Below are 14921 nucleotides of genomic sequence, written 5' to 3'. Positions count from 1 at the left end.
GGTGGAGGAGGAAGTGGTCGCTGTGCGGGCGGAGAACCAGGACCTGAGGACAAAGCTCCAGAGACACTTCACTGTCTCAGGTAAAAATAAAGGAAAGCACATCTTTATTTCACTCCCTTTTTATTTCTTTCGTTTTCAGAATACACACAGGGATCAAGACTTGTAAAATAAATAAAATGCATTGGGGGAAAAAAAAAACATAATGCTGTCACAGTGCAGGAAGAGTTGATGCAGTATTCTGTATCCATTATTGTAGTTTGTTAGTTTTACAAAGACAGTGACACACACACACACACACACACAATACCATACAGTATCGTTACCATCTGTTTTTTATTAATTCTGTTTCTTGCTTCCAGCTGGCCCATCGGATGAGACAGCAGAGGAACAAGATGAGACAGAACTCCCCCTCCACTCAGGGGGTGCACAGACTCCTACTGACAGGACCAGCCAATCAGAGCAGACGCCTACTGACAGGACCAGCCAATCAGAGCAGACTCCTACTGACAGGACCAGCCAATCAGAGCAGACTCCTACTGACAGGACCAGCCAATCAGAGCAGACTCCTACTGACAGGACCAGCCAATCAGAGCAGACTCCTACTGACAGGACCAGCCAATTAGAGCAGACGCCTACAGACAGGACCAGCCAATCAGAACAGACGTCTCCCACTCAGAACCAACAGCACGTGCGAGCGCTGAGATGCAGGAAGGCCAGAGCGAAGCCAAAGTACAGACAGCGGCCGTTCACATGTCCTCTCTGCGGGAAAGGCTTCTCGGACAAGTGCGGCATCACAGTGCACCAGATCACGGTGCACAACAAGGAGCGACCGCAGACCTGCGCTCACTGCGGGAAGGTGTTCGGCACCCGCGGCCACCTGAGGGAGCACCAGAGCGGGGCGGTCACATGCTCCGTGTGTGGGCGGAGCCTCCCCGCCAAGTGCCGTCTCCGACTGCACAGACTCACCTGCCGGAGAACGGCGGAGACGTTCCGGTGTTCCGAGTGCGGGAAGCAGTTCTCCAGACGCAGCTACCTGCTCAAACACCAGCTGCTGCACACAGAGGGCCGGCCGTTCAAATGCTCCACGTGCGACAAGAGCTTCACGACTAAACGCAGCGCGATAGTCCACCGGGCGACGGTTCATCAGGGGCTGAGGCCGTTCCCCTGCAGCCTCTGCGGGAAGAGCTTCAGCCAGCGGAGCGGCTTGAAGGCCCACCTCAGGACCCACACGGGGGAGAAGCCCTACGCGTGCCCGCTGTGTCAGAAAAGCTTCTCCATGAAGAGAGCCCTCAAAATCCACCAGCGTGTGCACACGGGCGAGAAGGCCTTCAAGTGCGAGACCTGCGGGAAGAGCTTCAGCGTCGCCGGCAACCTGAACCGCCACCGGCAGACCCACGCCGGCATCAAGGCCTTCAGCTGCGATGTCTGCCACAAGAGCTTCACCCAGTCCGGCCACCTCAAGGTCCACCAGCGCATCCACACCGGGGAGCGCGCCTTCATCTGCGTTGCCTGCGGGAAGCGATTCAGCCAGCGGAGCGCCCTGGTGCTGCACGAGAGGAGACACACGAGTGTCGAAGCCTTTGCCTGCTCCGAGTGCGGCAAGACCTTCAAGTCCAGCCAGTACCTGAAGTGCCACGCGCTGACGCACGGCGCTAACAGGCCTCACACCTGCCCGGAGTGCGGGAAAAGCTTCCCCACGTCCCAGATGCTGAAAACTCACCTGCAGGTCCACGGCAGCGTCAAACCGTTTCCCTGCGACGTCTGCGGCCAGCGGTACAGCTCCATGAACTACCTGAAGACCCACAAGCGCGTCCACGCGGGGGGGGAGCCCTTCGTCTGCCCCTGGTGCCAGAAGATCTTCTCCACGCAGAGCAGCCTGAACCTGCACCAGCGCACGCACACCGGCGAGAGGCCGTACGTCTGCGAGGTCTGCGGGAAGAGCTTCAGTGTGGCCCAGAACCTGGCCAGGCACAAGCGGGTGCACACCGGCGAGAAACCCTTTGTCTGCACCGTGTGTGGGAAGAGTTTCAGCCAGGGGAACAATCTGAAGACCCACCGGCTGGTTCACACGGGAGAGAAACCGTTCAGCTGCTGCAAGTGCTCCAAAGGGTTCTGTTCCAAGAGGAACCTCAGAGAACACAAGTGCGTCACCGCAGTTTGAGAGGGTTTGATACTCACCTGAGTGTTGTAATCAATAAGTAAATAAAGTGTTTACTGTGTTTTGAATGCATTTTATGTGAATTGATATATATATATATGTATCATGTAAATGCTAATATTCTGAGGTGGAGAAGGAAGAGTAAATGGTATTTTTATTTAAGGATCGAGCTGAGACTCTTTCACAGCCAGGGGGAACAGGTTTAGTTTTGTGAGGATGAATTTCTGACCTTTTACAGTACAAAAATAAAAAAAAATCAATCATCTGCAGGTTTAGGAAGACTATTTAAATTAAAGCTTCAAGCAGCGATAACCGGGTCCTCGAAGTGCAAGTGTCGGTGGGACCCGATAAATCGGCTTGGAGGAATTCGCGAAAGTACGGAGCATGAAAATAACCAAAAAGCGACAAAAAAGGTGTCTTTTCTTTAACATGTAATGAAACACTGTGAGAATTATTATTTTTTTATAACTTTTAATCGTGAAGGTCTCTTGTAGACACTACGTTCACGACGCTAAGTTTAAAGTTGATCCGATAAATTGCCAAGGAGGAGCTGGCGAAAGTACAAAGCATAAAAATGACCAAAAAGTAACTTAAATGGCATCTTTAATCAACAATCATGGCCGACTTCCTGTTGGGTTAAAGTCATGGCTGCAATATATAGATATTTTTTTAAGTCTAGTGATATCACATGTGAATTGAATTTTGTGAAATTTTGTGTAAAAAAAGTGAATAGGTTTGATTTATTTATTTTTTCTAGGTGGTGTGGACGGCCATTTTGCCACGCCCATGCCAGGGACCCATAGAATAGGCCACAGCGGGACTGACGAGTGTGCAAAGTTTTGTGAGTTGTGGAGTTTCTTAAGGCCCAAGACGCCGATTCAATTCGGCTGAAGAACAATAACGAGAAGAATAAATGGAGCAATAACAATAGGGTCCCTGCCACCCTAAATATTCTCAGCAGAGCACAGATAAATAACCAACCTCTCATTTTGTTGCACTGAAGGTTTCAGGAAATGTTCTAATAAAATTATATTATTATTATTATATTTCATCATTTAGCAGATGTTTTTTTTTTTTGTCCGAAGTAGCAGTAAGTACAATTTGACTGTAAAGCACTGTATGTCACAGTCAGGGCTGAACCTTCTCTAGGAATAAGCAGCATTAGTAGAGTTTTAACAGGACAGTTTTGATTGTCAAGGGGAAAGAGATTGTGAGGTAGACAGTCTGAAGACATTTGTTTTATTCTGTCTCTGTGTTATATTCAATTTTATTCTGATTTTATACCCTGAAAACATGCATGGATTCATTAAGCCTTGCGACTTGAACATTTATTTGCAGGCCGCAAACAATACGAAGCGGGTCGCATTCGATTTTTTTGCCGCCCCGATGTGGTCCCCTGGTCTGTGGTTTGAGACCCCTGATCCAAACAGATAAGAGGTTATTCACCCCCGGAGTGGAACTCCGTCAAGCAGTGGAATAACCCTCTGCACTAGTGCACTCTACAGGTCCCCTGCTGCGCCTCCCGCAGGCTCCCTCCAGACCGGCAGGTGTCGCTGCGCGGAACCGCGCCGCCGTGTGTCTCCAGACCGTCCGCCGGGCTGCGGGGGAGGGAGTCACCGTGAGCGGCGGAGCGTGGGCGCATGGGACCCCCGGCGCAGAGCTCCTCCATCGGCGCAGAGTCGCAGCAGAGTCTCCCCGCAGAGCAGAGCCACCACTCCCCCGCACCATGACCGAGGCGGACGGGCTGCGCTTCCGCCGGCTCCACAGACCGCAGGTCATCACGGACGACCTGAAGGAGCCGCGCTACAAGGGATCCAGGTGCGGGCGGTGCAGGGCGGTGCAGGGCGGTGCAGGGCGAGCGGTGCGGGCGGTGCAGGGCGCTGTGTTCCTGCGGCACAACGGAGAGGAATCCGACGATTGATTTATTTATTTATCTATTATTAATTGTATTATTATTAATAGTATTATTATTATTCATAATATTCATAACAATACAGTAGAACATTATTAATAATAATATTAATATTATTATTAATAATAATATTATTATTAATAATATTATTAATAATAATAGTATTATTATCAATAGTATTATTATTAAAAATAATAATATTATTATTATTATTGTTATTATTATTGTTATTAATAATAATAATAATATCATTACTATTATTATTAATATTATTATTGTTATTATTATTAATATTATTATTGTTATTATTATTAATAATATTAATATTATTATTAATAATATTAATATTATTATTAATAATAATGATATTAATAGTAATAATGATATTATTATTATTATTAATATTATTATTATTGTTATTATTATTATTAATAATAATATTCCTTTTAACGCAAATGTGTTTAAAAATCTGCAGCTGCATAGTGGAACAGCCCTTTAAAATATGGAACACGGCAAAGACATTTTCGTATTGGAGGTTTGCTATCGCTTGATCATTGAATATTTTTTTGTTTCAATCGATCCGATCCTTGACTTTTAAACCAGGAAAAACAATGAAACGACACTGATGATGGTGGCGAGCAGCTCGAGCACCACAGTGAGAGCATTGCTTTTGCACATTGTTGAAGCCAGTGAGCTGCATTGTTTTGGTACAAACATTAAAAACTGTTTTGTTTTGATCCTCTTTGTTTCTACGGTTTCCGTTCCACTGGCATTAAAATACCGAAAGCAAATCAGTTTTATTTATTTAGAATAAAAACAAATGCACCTGAAAGTAAAAGGAAACTTCTGATATAAACAGGATAAGCCACTTATTCAGTTATTCCTGTTGCGGAATTTTCCACGAATTAAATACTTGTTTTGAAGGAATATCAAGACGAACGAACAGCCGCCAATATGAAACCAACTTTACTGTGGTAGAATCTGGGTCAAGTGTGATGTCACTGATAAATAAACACTAATAGACAGGCTGCTTCTTCACGGCTGTTTAATTACAACATGGCGCTCTGTGTTATTAGAGGATATCATGAATCTGGTGAAGTGACATCGCTATGTTCATGACTTGACATCATGATGTCATATAGTGATGTCATATACCGTATAGTGATGTCATGTAGCGTATAATGATGTCATGTAGCATATAGTGATGTCATTTATATATATATATATATATATATATATATATATATATTTTTTTTTTTATATATATAGTGATCACATATGTCGACGACGGAGTGAATGCAAAGTACAGATATATGTTTATCAGTATAAAGTCATCTGATGAACAGCCTCTTGTTAAACTGGGTTATCATCTATCATATACTGTTATCATCTATCATATACTGTTATCATCTATCATATACTGTTATCATCTATCATATACTGTTATCATCTATCATATACTGTTATCATCTATCATATACTGGGACTTCTCCAAAGCGCACTTCGACCGCACCTCGTGTGTTGACTGAAGGCATCCTTTCATCTGTTCCGTAGTCACACCTTGGGGAACACTCTCTAGTCTCATCTCCGACACAAAAAAATCACAACGATTCTTCATTGATTTTTAGAAATGCAGCCTCACAAGAAAATACTCATAGTTGACATAAAAACAGGAGGATGTCAGATATGAACTTAATAGTTTTTTGGAACAGCTTGAGCGGTAGCCACCAGTTTGTCTCTGTGTCCCCGCCTTCCCAGCAGCTACAGTGGGAAGGTGTTCCGCGTGACACTGGTGTCACTGGGAGGTTTCCTGCTGCTTCCTCTGCTGGTGGTGCTGCTGGTGCTGGAGTCCCCCATCCAGCCCGACGTCCTCAGGTCGGAAACCATGTCCTCACACACTCACTGACACCTTCATTTGAGATACTTTCTACAACTTCTCGGACCCAAAACCCAGTGGAACATTCAGGGCTCATCGCTGAGAGCCGTGTTTGGATCACTTTGTTGCCGAATACATCACAAGTTATATCATCCTTTTGTGGTTTATTACACCTGAAACGTTTATTTTCCTTTCTTTCCGACAACACAATGATAGAATACACAGAACTAAAATTCAGACATAAGCAATAATAATAAAAATAATAATAAACTTTATTTCTAGACCACAATTCCTACAGTAGATGCAACACACAGTGCTTTACAGAAAAGAAAATAAATACAAAGTGCACAAAATTAAACATGAAAAGATAAAAATAAGAATAAAACATAGCAAGACACCATGACAAACACACATTTATTTATATATATATAAGTTCAAGTGGATGAGCAGCATTAATCAAAACCAAAAGTTTGTAAAATGATTTGTTCCTATTTATTCTGTTGTTTGTATCGTTCGTCTTTTAATTATGTCGACTCATCTAGAGTACGTCCTACTCTCTCCAACGGCAGAATGGACATTTCATAAGATTTCTTACTTTTACAATATAGTCTGATATCAGACTTGAACAACAATTTTTCAACAAAAAAAAACAAAAAACATTTAAATTGCATTTTGGCTCATATGTTCATATTACACGACAAAATTCCGTGGAGAAAAAAAGAATAACAACAATTTAAACAAATATATATTTTACGATGATACAACTACGAAATCATATGCAATCAAATGAATTTATCAGCCCGACCCAGATTGAGCAAAGTGAGATGGTCTGCTGCTGGTGAGATGGATGCAGCGCTCCCGGGTCTCGGTGCCCGGGGGTGGAGCTGCTGAGTCAGCGGCTCCAGCACCGATCCAGCCTCCGATGCCCTCACGCTCCCCGACAGTGTCAACTCATCAGCTCTTTGTGTGAATGTCATAAAACACGCACTGCAGTGCAGGATTCAGATGAAAACTTCTCCGGTGTCACGTCGCAGAGTTTGCCTCCTGACTGCGATCAAAAGACAGAGCGCGCTGAAGCAGGTTGTGCTCTTCCTGTTTTCCTCCGTGTTCCGCAGCCTGAACGAGCCCCCCGTGATGAGCGGCTGCTACCAGCCCAACCTGAAGCTGCGGGAGGCCCAGAGGCTGTTTGAGGACCAGATTACGGGACCCGAGTCGGTGGCCAACATCGGAGGTCAGTGAGCGGGAGCGACGCGGGGGGCCACAATCCACGTTGTGAGAGGCTTCACAGCCAAAATAATCCAAATGGTTTTAGATCATGGGTGAAAGGAGTTTGTAAACCGTACCAGACTATGAGATAAGAGCGTCAGCCCCCGGGGGGAACTCAGACACAGGACTACACTTAAGATGATGAAGCGTTTATTCACGGACGTCTCTTCTTCTCTGTCTCCAGACGTTCTCTACACGGGAACAGCTGACGGGAAGATCCTCAAACTGGTCGGTCGCAGGTTCCACGTGGTGGCGAGGCTCGGACAGCCCCCCTGCGGTGAGAGCAGGATCCCTTCCCTTTATTCTACTCATAATAACAAGAATCATAATAATCATAATAATAATAATAAAAAATAATCATAATAATATTGTAACGTAGAGGGAATGGTGCTTTATCCATCCACGGAGGGGGCATTGCTGAACATTATATTGAAGGGAACGGGAATCTCCTGATAAGTTGTGTAAACAGTGGAACAGGCTTTTTAGGGCGGAGTCTGTGACCCCGTCTGCTTTCACAACGTCGTCTCCGTGCTTCACTGCAGTTTGGGCACAGAGTGAAGAAAGAGCACGTTGTGTAAGCTGAAAGACACATTAACCAATCAGCGCTACGCAACGGAGCACGCGGGGCCAGGCCCACGTGGCAAAGAGTCTCACGTCCAACGGCGTTTTCATATTTCAAAAGAGAAGACGACAATAATGATGAACAAAAACTGCATTATGTATGTATGACGTATGTGTGTGACAAATGACCTCTTGAACTTGAACTTGAAAATGTATTCATGACGAGAACTGTGGTGCAAGTGGAACGGGGCACAACGACACCGTTTGGGGTCCCAAACGGTGTCGTCACGCATCAACAGATGGACGTTCTGGACGTTGTGACGTTTGGAGTGACGGTGTCTTGTCCTCCTCAGGCTCCCCGGACGAGGAGCCCGTGTGCGGGAGGCCCCTGGGCATCCGAGTCGGCCCCAACGGAACTCTGTTTGTGGCCGACGCCTACCTGGGCCTGTTCGAGGTCAACCCCACCACCGGTCAGAACCACACACACTCGCACCGTCATCAGCAACTCCACCCCGTTTGGTGGGATGCGATGAAAATGGCTCCTCATCGTACAGACGCACGATGATCCCAAAACAAAAAGCAGGAGCCACAGAACACACGCCATCAGTTGAAAAACACAGCGTTGTTTTCTTGGATGTGGTTAAGAACAACGGTGCTTTTCATCTTGACTTGGGGGAGAAGGTTCTGAGGGACAGGGGATAAAAGGACGGGTCAAAAACATGATGGAAGGAGTCAGATAGGTTGTTGGACCCGGCGCTGTCGTCCAGGAACCTTCACTTCCTTAAATCCAGTTCAAGCATTCTGCTTCCATGGAAACATCACTGCCAAAATCCAGATGTTTTATGTCTTTGTGTTGAAATGGAATGAAGAGTCAGGGCTGGCGTCCGGAGCCACTTGGACACTTTTTACAAACTTGCTTGTGGTGGCTGCTGATTTATTTGTGTTGTTTTTTTTTGTTTGTTTGTGGTTTTTTTTTGGTGTTTCCCGCTGAAGGCGACGTGTACCAGCTGGTGTCGGGCGGTCAGCTGGTGGCCGGGCGGAGGCTCTCCTTCATCAACGACCTGGACGTGACTCAGGACGGGAGGAAGGTGTACTTCACAGACTCCAGCAGCAGGTGGCAGCGCAGGGACTACCTCCACCTCATCATGGAGGCCACCGCCGACGGCCGGTAGGTCACACCCTCCGGGTCACATGACCTTTTGCCAGTTGTAGGACGTAAACCAAGGGCGACACATTTGCGGAGGCACCAAAACAGAGGCTTTTTGGATGTTTTTGGGTGTAGCGGTTGGTGGTGACAGGGCGGGCATCGTTCTGTGTGCAGCGTCCTGGAGTACGACTCGGAGAGCCGGGAGGTTACCGTGGTGATGGAGAACCTGCGCTTCCCCAACGGCATCCAGCTCCTCCCCGACGAGGAGTCCGTCCTGGTGGCTGAGACCACCATGGCCCGGATACGCAGGTGAGACCCCGTCTGTCTCTCACCCTGTCTGTCTCTCACTCCATGTCCAGCTGTCTTATTCGTCCCTCGTTGCTGGATTGCATGCTGGGATATCTGGGTTCCTCCACCAACTGAAGCACCCTTTATGTTTTGAATCCTTGGAGCTGTCTCCATCTCCCTTGTCATTTTAGATGCAGCTTATTTTAGGTGGTGGTGTTTTATTTTACCTATGGGGACACTCTCTCCATGACACTCTCTTCGATCACCCCCCTCTCCATGCGCTATGCACAGAAAGTAAAGCTGTGTTAAATCTGCTCTTAATTTGTTTTTGTTTTTTCTCTTAAGAAAGGACCGATAAGAGTGCCGTTGAGGAGTAGTAGCAGCCTTAAATTGTTAACGATGCCCATCGCTGCGGAGCCCGTTCCCCCAAATGAAACAACTAAAAGTACAAAACACACTGTTTTAGTTGTTTTATTTGGAGGAGCCGTGTTCACACATATAAAAATATATGTTTGATTTCCCTCATTAATAATTCCTCATTGGAATGTTTTCCCTTGGGCATTTTGTAAACTTGTTGTACTGCACTGACTGAAAAAAAACAAAAACCCCAAAGATGACTGAAGCCACTTGAAGCATCTCAGTGGACGGATGCTCGCACCGACTGGACTCAGCTCTAGTTTTACTGACGGATCCATTTTATCTGCTTCTCAAACACACGGTTCAGTGTGAAAGAAGCAGGAAGTCACTTGTTGTTCTCTAACTAGCCTGGTTCTAACCAGCCTGGTTCTAACCAGCCTGGAGCCTGGTTCTAACCAGCCTGGAGCCTGGTTCTAACCAGCCTGGAGCCTGGTTCTAACCAGCCTGAGCCTGGTTCTAACCAGCCTGGTTCCAGCCGTCCAGTGCGCCTGGTTCTGAAATGGTCCTTTCTCTCCGTCAGGGTTCACGTGTCGGGTCTGAACAAAGGGGGGATGGACACGTTCGTGGACAACCTTCCTGGTTTCCCTGACAACATCCGTCCCAGCTCCACGGGGGGCTACTGGGTTGCCATGTCTGCTGTGCGCCCCAACCCCGGCTTCTCCATGCTGGACTTCCTGTCCCAGAGGCCGTGGATCAAAAAGCTCATCTTCAAGGTAGACGCCTCAAAATGATGCTCCCCAATATCCCACGCCGACCCCACGCCTCCGAGACGGCGATCGGTCGGTGCGATTCCCATGTTTATCGACCTCCACCGCACGCAAGGCTGATCCTCCTGCAGCCGTCCAGACCAGAAGGTCAATGCCAAGGTCATCCCCGGGGGCCACAACCGTTCGCTGTGTTAGCCCAGTACATGGCGGCAGATGGGAACAGCGAGCCTAGCTAACCCTGAAATTAGGCAAAAAGCTGAGTTACTGAAGCAATACATCTGGGGTCGTTAGGAATCTGGGTGCGATTGACAAAAATCTAATTTCCCCCAAAAACTGCTCCACGCCTCCTAAACATGATCTACAGCTGAACTGACACATAGTCCGTGGTTCCCGTTGACTTTGATCATAACTTTAATAAATGACTGTATTTGATTGTATTTCTTGCTGGAACCATATTGTGTGAGATGCCGCTGTGGGGGGGGGGCGTCGTGTAATGAGTGACCTTCAGATGGAATTCACAAGGTCAAAGTGTGAATGTTCTGGGATCAGCGGCTGTGGTGTCATTCAGGCACTGTGGACTGTGTTTCTGTGCTTTGAGTGGGTGGAGCTCCCCTCCGCCCACCGCTCAACTCCAGAACGGGAGCAGAACCCGGTGTGGGGGTGGGGGGGGTGGGGGTTGATACGAGTGAAAGGTGAACGTCGCTGCTCTGTCTCCACCCCCCCCCCGCAGCTCTTCAGCCAGGACGTGCTGATGAAGTTCGTCCCTCGCTACAGCCTGGTGGTGGAGCTGCATGAGGGCGGTGTGTGCACGCGCAGCCTGCACGACCCGCACGGCCTGGTGGCGGGCTACGTCAGCGAGGCCCACGAACACGATGGGAAACTCTACCTGGGCTCCTTCCGCTCGCCCTACCTGTGCAGGCTGGACCTCAGCACCGTGTGACGCCGCAGCGGCGCCGAGACCCTATCGCAGCTAAACTCGTCACACACACACACACACACACACACACACACACACACACACACACACACACACACACCTGCGCAAAGGCAATAGTTTGATATTGTTTTATTGTCTTTTGGCTAAATTGCATTGCCACGAAATCCAAACGGTAAGATTTAAAAAATGAATAATGGTGAAGCTTCTTCATGACATTGAAACCCAATGACCAGGAAATGAGAGGGACTTTTATTTTGGAAAAACCCACAGTTCCACTGTGCTCTCGTACTTTAAATGACGACACTTGAGATGACATTCGAATTTGAAATCCGCGATCGATATTGTGATTCGTTGCGACCAGAGGTTCCTGCGTAGCACCGAGCCGCGCCCGCCTCCACCCCCTCCACCCGTGTCCACGACGACGCCTGACGACCCGTCCCTGACTCCCCATTGAGGAATTTGGGACGGAGAAGTGGGCGCCTCAGTGCGGCGCCGTCCCATCGGCCGCAGATACGGGTCTCGGTTCCAGGGGTCGACTTCTCCTTCTCCTGGCCACGCCCAGTTTGGCCCCTGGCCCCCGGCCCCCGCCAGCGCTTCAAGGCTCCACAATGTTCAGTGACAGGTTCAACGTGCCAAATAGTTTTTCATCTGATGTGCATCTTGTTTCTTTGCACTTTAAGACGGGTTGTTTTGCACTGATTGCCCTCAATCCTCCTTTCCCTTCTTTCTTTGTTTATTTGGACGACTGAAAGCGTCTTGTTTCGACGACAAAGCGTCTTGTTTCGACAACTAAGCATCTCGTTTGGACGACAAAGCTTCTCGTTTGGACGACAAAGCTTCTCGTTTGGACGACAAAGCTTCTCGTTTGGACGACAAAGCTTCTCGTTTGGACGACAAAGCGTCTCGTTTCGATGACTGAAAGCGTCTCGTTTCGACGACTAAGCGTCTCGTTTCGACGACAAAGCGTCTCGTTTGGATGTGTATATTTGTCTTTGCTGATCAGTTTTAATGTGGTGAAAGCTCTTGGGGTGGGGTTTGGGTTTTTCTCTGTCGTCTGGATTTATCGATGTTCTTGCTTTTTTGTCTGCCTGCAATCACAGTTCTCAGCACCTAAAATAAAAAGTTTTAAACAGCTTGAGGTCTTGGCCTTTTCTTTACCCCACAGTCATGTTACTGTCAAATCAGACGTCACCACGGATCTTCAGTGAAGGTGCCGGATCAGGAGTTCCCAGTCAAATAACACCCTGGACCAACCACCTCATCCTGCTCTGAAGCTCTGCTACTTGGCGAGCTCCACCCTCAGGCCCAGGCCTGCTGATGCAGGAGCTCCACCAGGAGGCCTGGGGAATATGGTCGATATTGGAGGCTGTGACCTCTGACCTCCACACTACGGTTTATAATTAGGATACTTGCAGGGAATTCACTGTTGCACAAGACGCGATGGAAACATGCAAAACATTTATTGTGAAAGAATGTGTTTCAAGCTCTCTGGCCGACAGCGGCATCTTGCAAAATCCCATCTGTTGCGTCACCTGTGGAGACAGTTTGAAGCCTGTCTGTTTCGGGGTCATGCTCTCAGTCATGTGACATGGAGGAGCCTGTCACGGACCCTGCGTCGATCATGGATTATTGTACTGAGGATAGAATTTATTGAGGTCTCCCAAACTGATCTAGGCTACAACCAATTTAAGCTGCACAAATATGACATCTTTCTTAAACCTTGCTGACAAAAATCATGCTGCAGTTCCTTTGCCAAGCACTAGGGGGCTACATGGCTGCCTCTTGCATGGCACAGGAGGCCCTATGTGTTTTAAAGTGGCACAGTAGAGAACCGTACAATCTTTTGTTTTCTGAAAAATTTTAATGTGAAAAACAGGTCATGTTCACATTGAAAACACAAGAAGAAAAGAACCTTCGTCTTGATCTTGGTTATGTTGAAAATGCTCCTCTTTGCTCTGGGCTCCAGGAGGCGCCTTCAGAAGGATCAAATAAGACGGGGGTCACGTGTACAAGGAACATTCCTTTACCTCCAGTCTTCCATTTTAACCGCAGCGGGGCTCGGGTTTATTTTGCATTTGCACGACACGACGTGGTCAGAACGGCGGACAGGAAGCTGGAGTGGGCCGTGCGGTTCCTCACGGACGGCAGATGAAGAACGTGGTCTTCATCACTTGGAGCCAGGGGATGGACCACACCTCGAAGTGGCACCGGAACGTCTGAGGAAAAACAGCACAAACATGCCACTTTCACCTCCGCCCAGTAACAAGCCCGGCGGTGTTGTCCGGCCGTACCGGGCGGCAGACGGGCTCGGTGGGGTCACCTGGTGGAGGAGTCCCTCCGGCTGGAAGTGGCAGTGAGACGGGTCGCTGCCGTCCCGCTTTAGACACACGGTTCTGGAGATCAGAACGTCTGCGATGTAGCGGATCCCCTTGACCATCTGCGAAGGCACCGCACAGTCAATGGACTGCGCCGCGCTCCACATCCACTCAGCGCTTTCTTAACATCCATGCTCAGAAAGTAAAAAAAAAAAAAAGACAAAATGAAGGTTTCTGGGTTCTGGTTTTGGAAGATTTACTTTGGTCCTAAAAACGACAGAAACCTTGAAACCTTTACCCCACAACAGTGAACACGACCAGAGTCAAACATTAAATGACTGCTCATCATCTCTCCTGCATCTGGGCCTTCATGAAGCACAGGGCGCAGCCGAACCTAGCATCGCCCCAGCCCCAGCCCCACCTCAGCCCCGCCTCCACCCCAGCTCCACCTCAGCCCCAGCCCCACCTCAGCCCCAGCCTCACCTCAGCCCCAGCCCCACCTAAGCCCCACCTTAACACCTAGCCCCACCTCAGCCACAGCCCCACCTCAGCCCCAGCTCCACCCGTCTGATTTGTCTGGACGGGACCGACGTTAGAGCGTCTCTGTTTGGACGAGCGGGTAAATCCCACAGCAGAACCTCAACGTTAATCCAACAAAGAGTTAGTTGACAGAAACCATGGATCCCAAGCGATGGAGGACGTTCTCCTCCACCTCCTCCACCTACCTGTCTCTGTGCTTTCTGGATGGAGGCCGTTCTGAACAGGAAGGCGTCGTTGGACCGGTTGTTGAAGGCGTAGGTGGCGTCGAGCACGGCCCGGCCCAGCCCCGCGTCGTCCAGGCTGATGTTGCGCGGAGACCCCGGCACCGCCCCGGCCCCCGCACCGGGCACCGCCCCTGGGAGGGAGGAGAGGACACCGTTGTTCCATCTGACGACCTCTCAAATTTAGGGTTTGGATTCCTCAGGTGGAGCTGGTGGAGGAGGAGGCGGAGGAGGATCTTACCCAGAGCTGTCAGGAGACAGAGCAGCAGGAGAAGGCCCCTCATCACACCTACACCTCTCTGTCCGTCTGTCTGTCAGAAACTAGTCTGTCTCTCTCTCTGTCTCTCAGACTGTTAGTCCGGTTGTTTCTCGGTCTGTCCCCCCGTCAGTCTGTCTGTCTGTCTGTCTGTAGTTTATGCTCGACCACCGCGGCACCTTCCTTCTGAACGTATAGCTCTCTCTCTCTCTCTCTCTCTCTCTCTCTCTCTCTCTCTCTCGCCCCCCCCTGAGCTTCCTGTGCTGGTGACACTTTGACCACAGCCTCAACGTTCCCTCAAGCGCTGATCAGGGATCAGC

General features: G+C 48.6%; 3 protein-coding genes across 4 annotated transcripts in view; 2 read left to right on the top strand and 1 right to left on the bottom strand.

Annotated features, from left to right (window-relative positions):
- LOC307242160 (uncharacterized protein) overlaps positions 1-2207 on the top strand; it is a gene marked incomplete at its 5' end in the record, with an annotated part of 3202 nt that extends 995 nt beyond the window's left edge. The window contains 2 exons of the mRNA XM_080016493.1: positions 1-80; positions 360-2207. The exon at positions 1-80 is cut by the window's left edge and continues 59 nt beyond it. Coding sequence (XP_079872619.1) covers positions 1-80; positions 360-2161 — 1882 coding nt within the window. The 3' untranslated portion in view covers positions 2162-2207. The remainder of the gene's footprint in view (positions 81-359) is intronic.
- A 1549-nt stretch (positions 2208-3756) lies between these two features.
- Positions 3757-12395, top strand: apmap (adipocyte plasma membrane associated protein). 2 transcript variants are annotated; one of them, XM_080016974.1, is made up of 9 exons: positions 3757-3976; positions 5832-5945; positions 7062-7177; positions 7397-7489; positions 8127-8243; positions 8767-8941; positions 9095-9229; positions 10146-10338; positions 11063-12395. In XM_080016974.1, the coding sequence occupies exons 1-9, from the start codon at positions 3885-3887 to the stop codon at positions 11270-11272; spliced, it is 1245 nt and encodes a 414-aa protein (XP_079873100.1). In that variant the 5' UTR covers positions 3757-3884; the 3' UTR covers positions 11273-12395. The 2 variants fall into 2 exon arrangements, with proteins under 2 accessions (XP_079873100.1, XP_079873099.1); XM_080016973.1 differs by having other exon boundaries at positions 5829-5945.
- An 848-nt stretch (positions 12396-13243) lies between these two features.
- On the bottom strand, positions 13244-14706 carry cst7 (cystatin f). The gene is made up of 4 exons (XM_080016771.1): positions 14587-14706; positions 14310-14479; positions 13590-13706; positions 13244-13485 (listed from the first exon to the last, which is right to left on the bottom strand). The coding sequence occupies exons 1-4, from the start codon at positions 14627-14629 to the stop codon at positions 13405-13407; spliced, it is 411 nt and encodes a 136-aa protein (XP_079872897.1). The 5' UTR covers positions 14630-14706; the 3' UTR covers positions 13244-13404.
- Positions 14707-14921: the final 215 nt, after the last annotated feature.

This window comes from Zeus faber, assembly GCF_960531495.2.
Source record: "Zeus faber genome assembly, chromosome: 16".
NCBI classification, from domain to species: Eukaryota; Metazoa; Chordata; class Actinopteri; order Zeiformes; family Zeidae; genus Zeus; species Zeus faber.
Note: the sequence above shows the minus strand (reverse complement) of the source record. Positions and strands in the feature narration are given on the sequence as shown.

Excerpts from the sequence above, each read along its gene's own strand:
- apmap (XM_080016973.1), top strand. The coding sequence starts at position 3,885 with ATGACCGAGGCGGACGGGCTGCGCTTCCGCCGGCTCCACAGACCGCAG. Across the intron at positions 3,977-5,828 it reads CCGCGCTACAAGGGATCCAG|CAGCTACAGTGGGAAGGTGT; the intron begins GTGCGGGCGGTG and ends CCGCCTTCCCAG. Across the intron at positions 7,178-7,396 it reads GTCGGTGGCCAACATCGGAG|ACGTTCTCTACACGGGAACA; the intron begins GTCAGTGAGCGG and ends CTCTGTCTCCAG.
- cst7 (XM_080016771.1), bottom strand. The coding sequence starts at position 14,629 with ATGAGGGGCCTTCTCCTGCTGCTCTGTCTCCTGACAGCTCTGG. Across the intron at positions 14,480-14,586 it reads CTGTCTCCTGACAGCTCTGG|GGGCGGTGCCCGGTGCGGGG; the intron begins GTAAGATCCTCC and ends CCTCCCTCCCAG. Across the intron at positions 13,707-14,309 it reads TCCAGAAAGCACAGAGACAG|ATGGTCAAGGGGATCCGCTA; the intron begins GTAGGTGGAGGA and ends GTGCCTTCGCAG.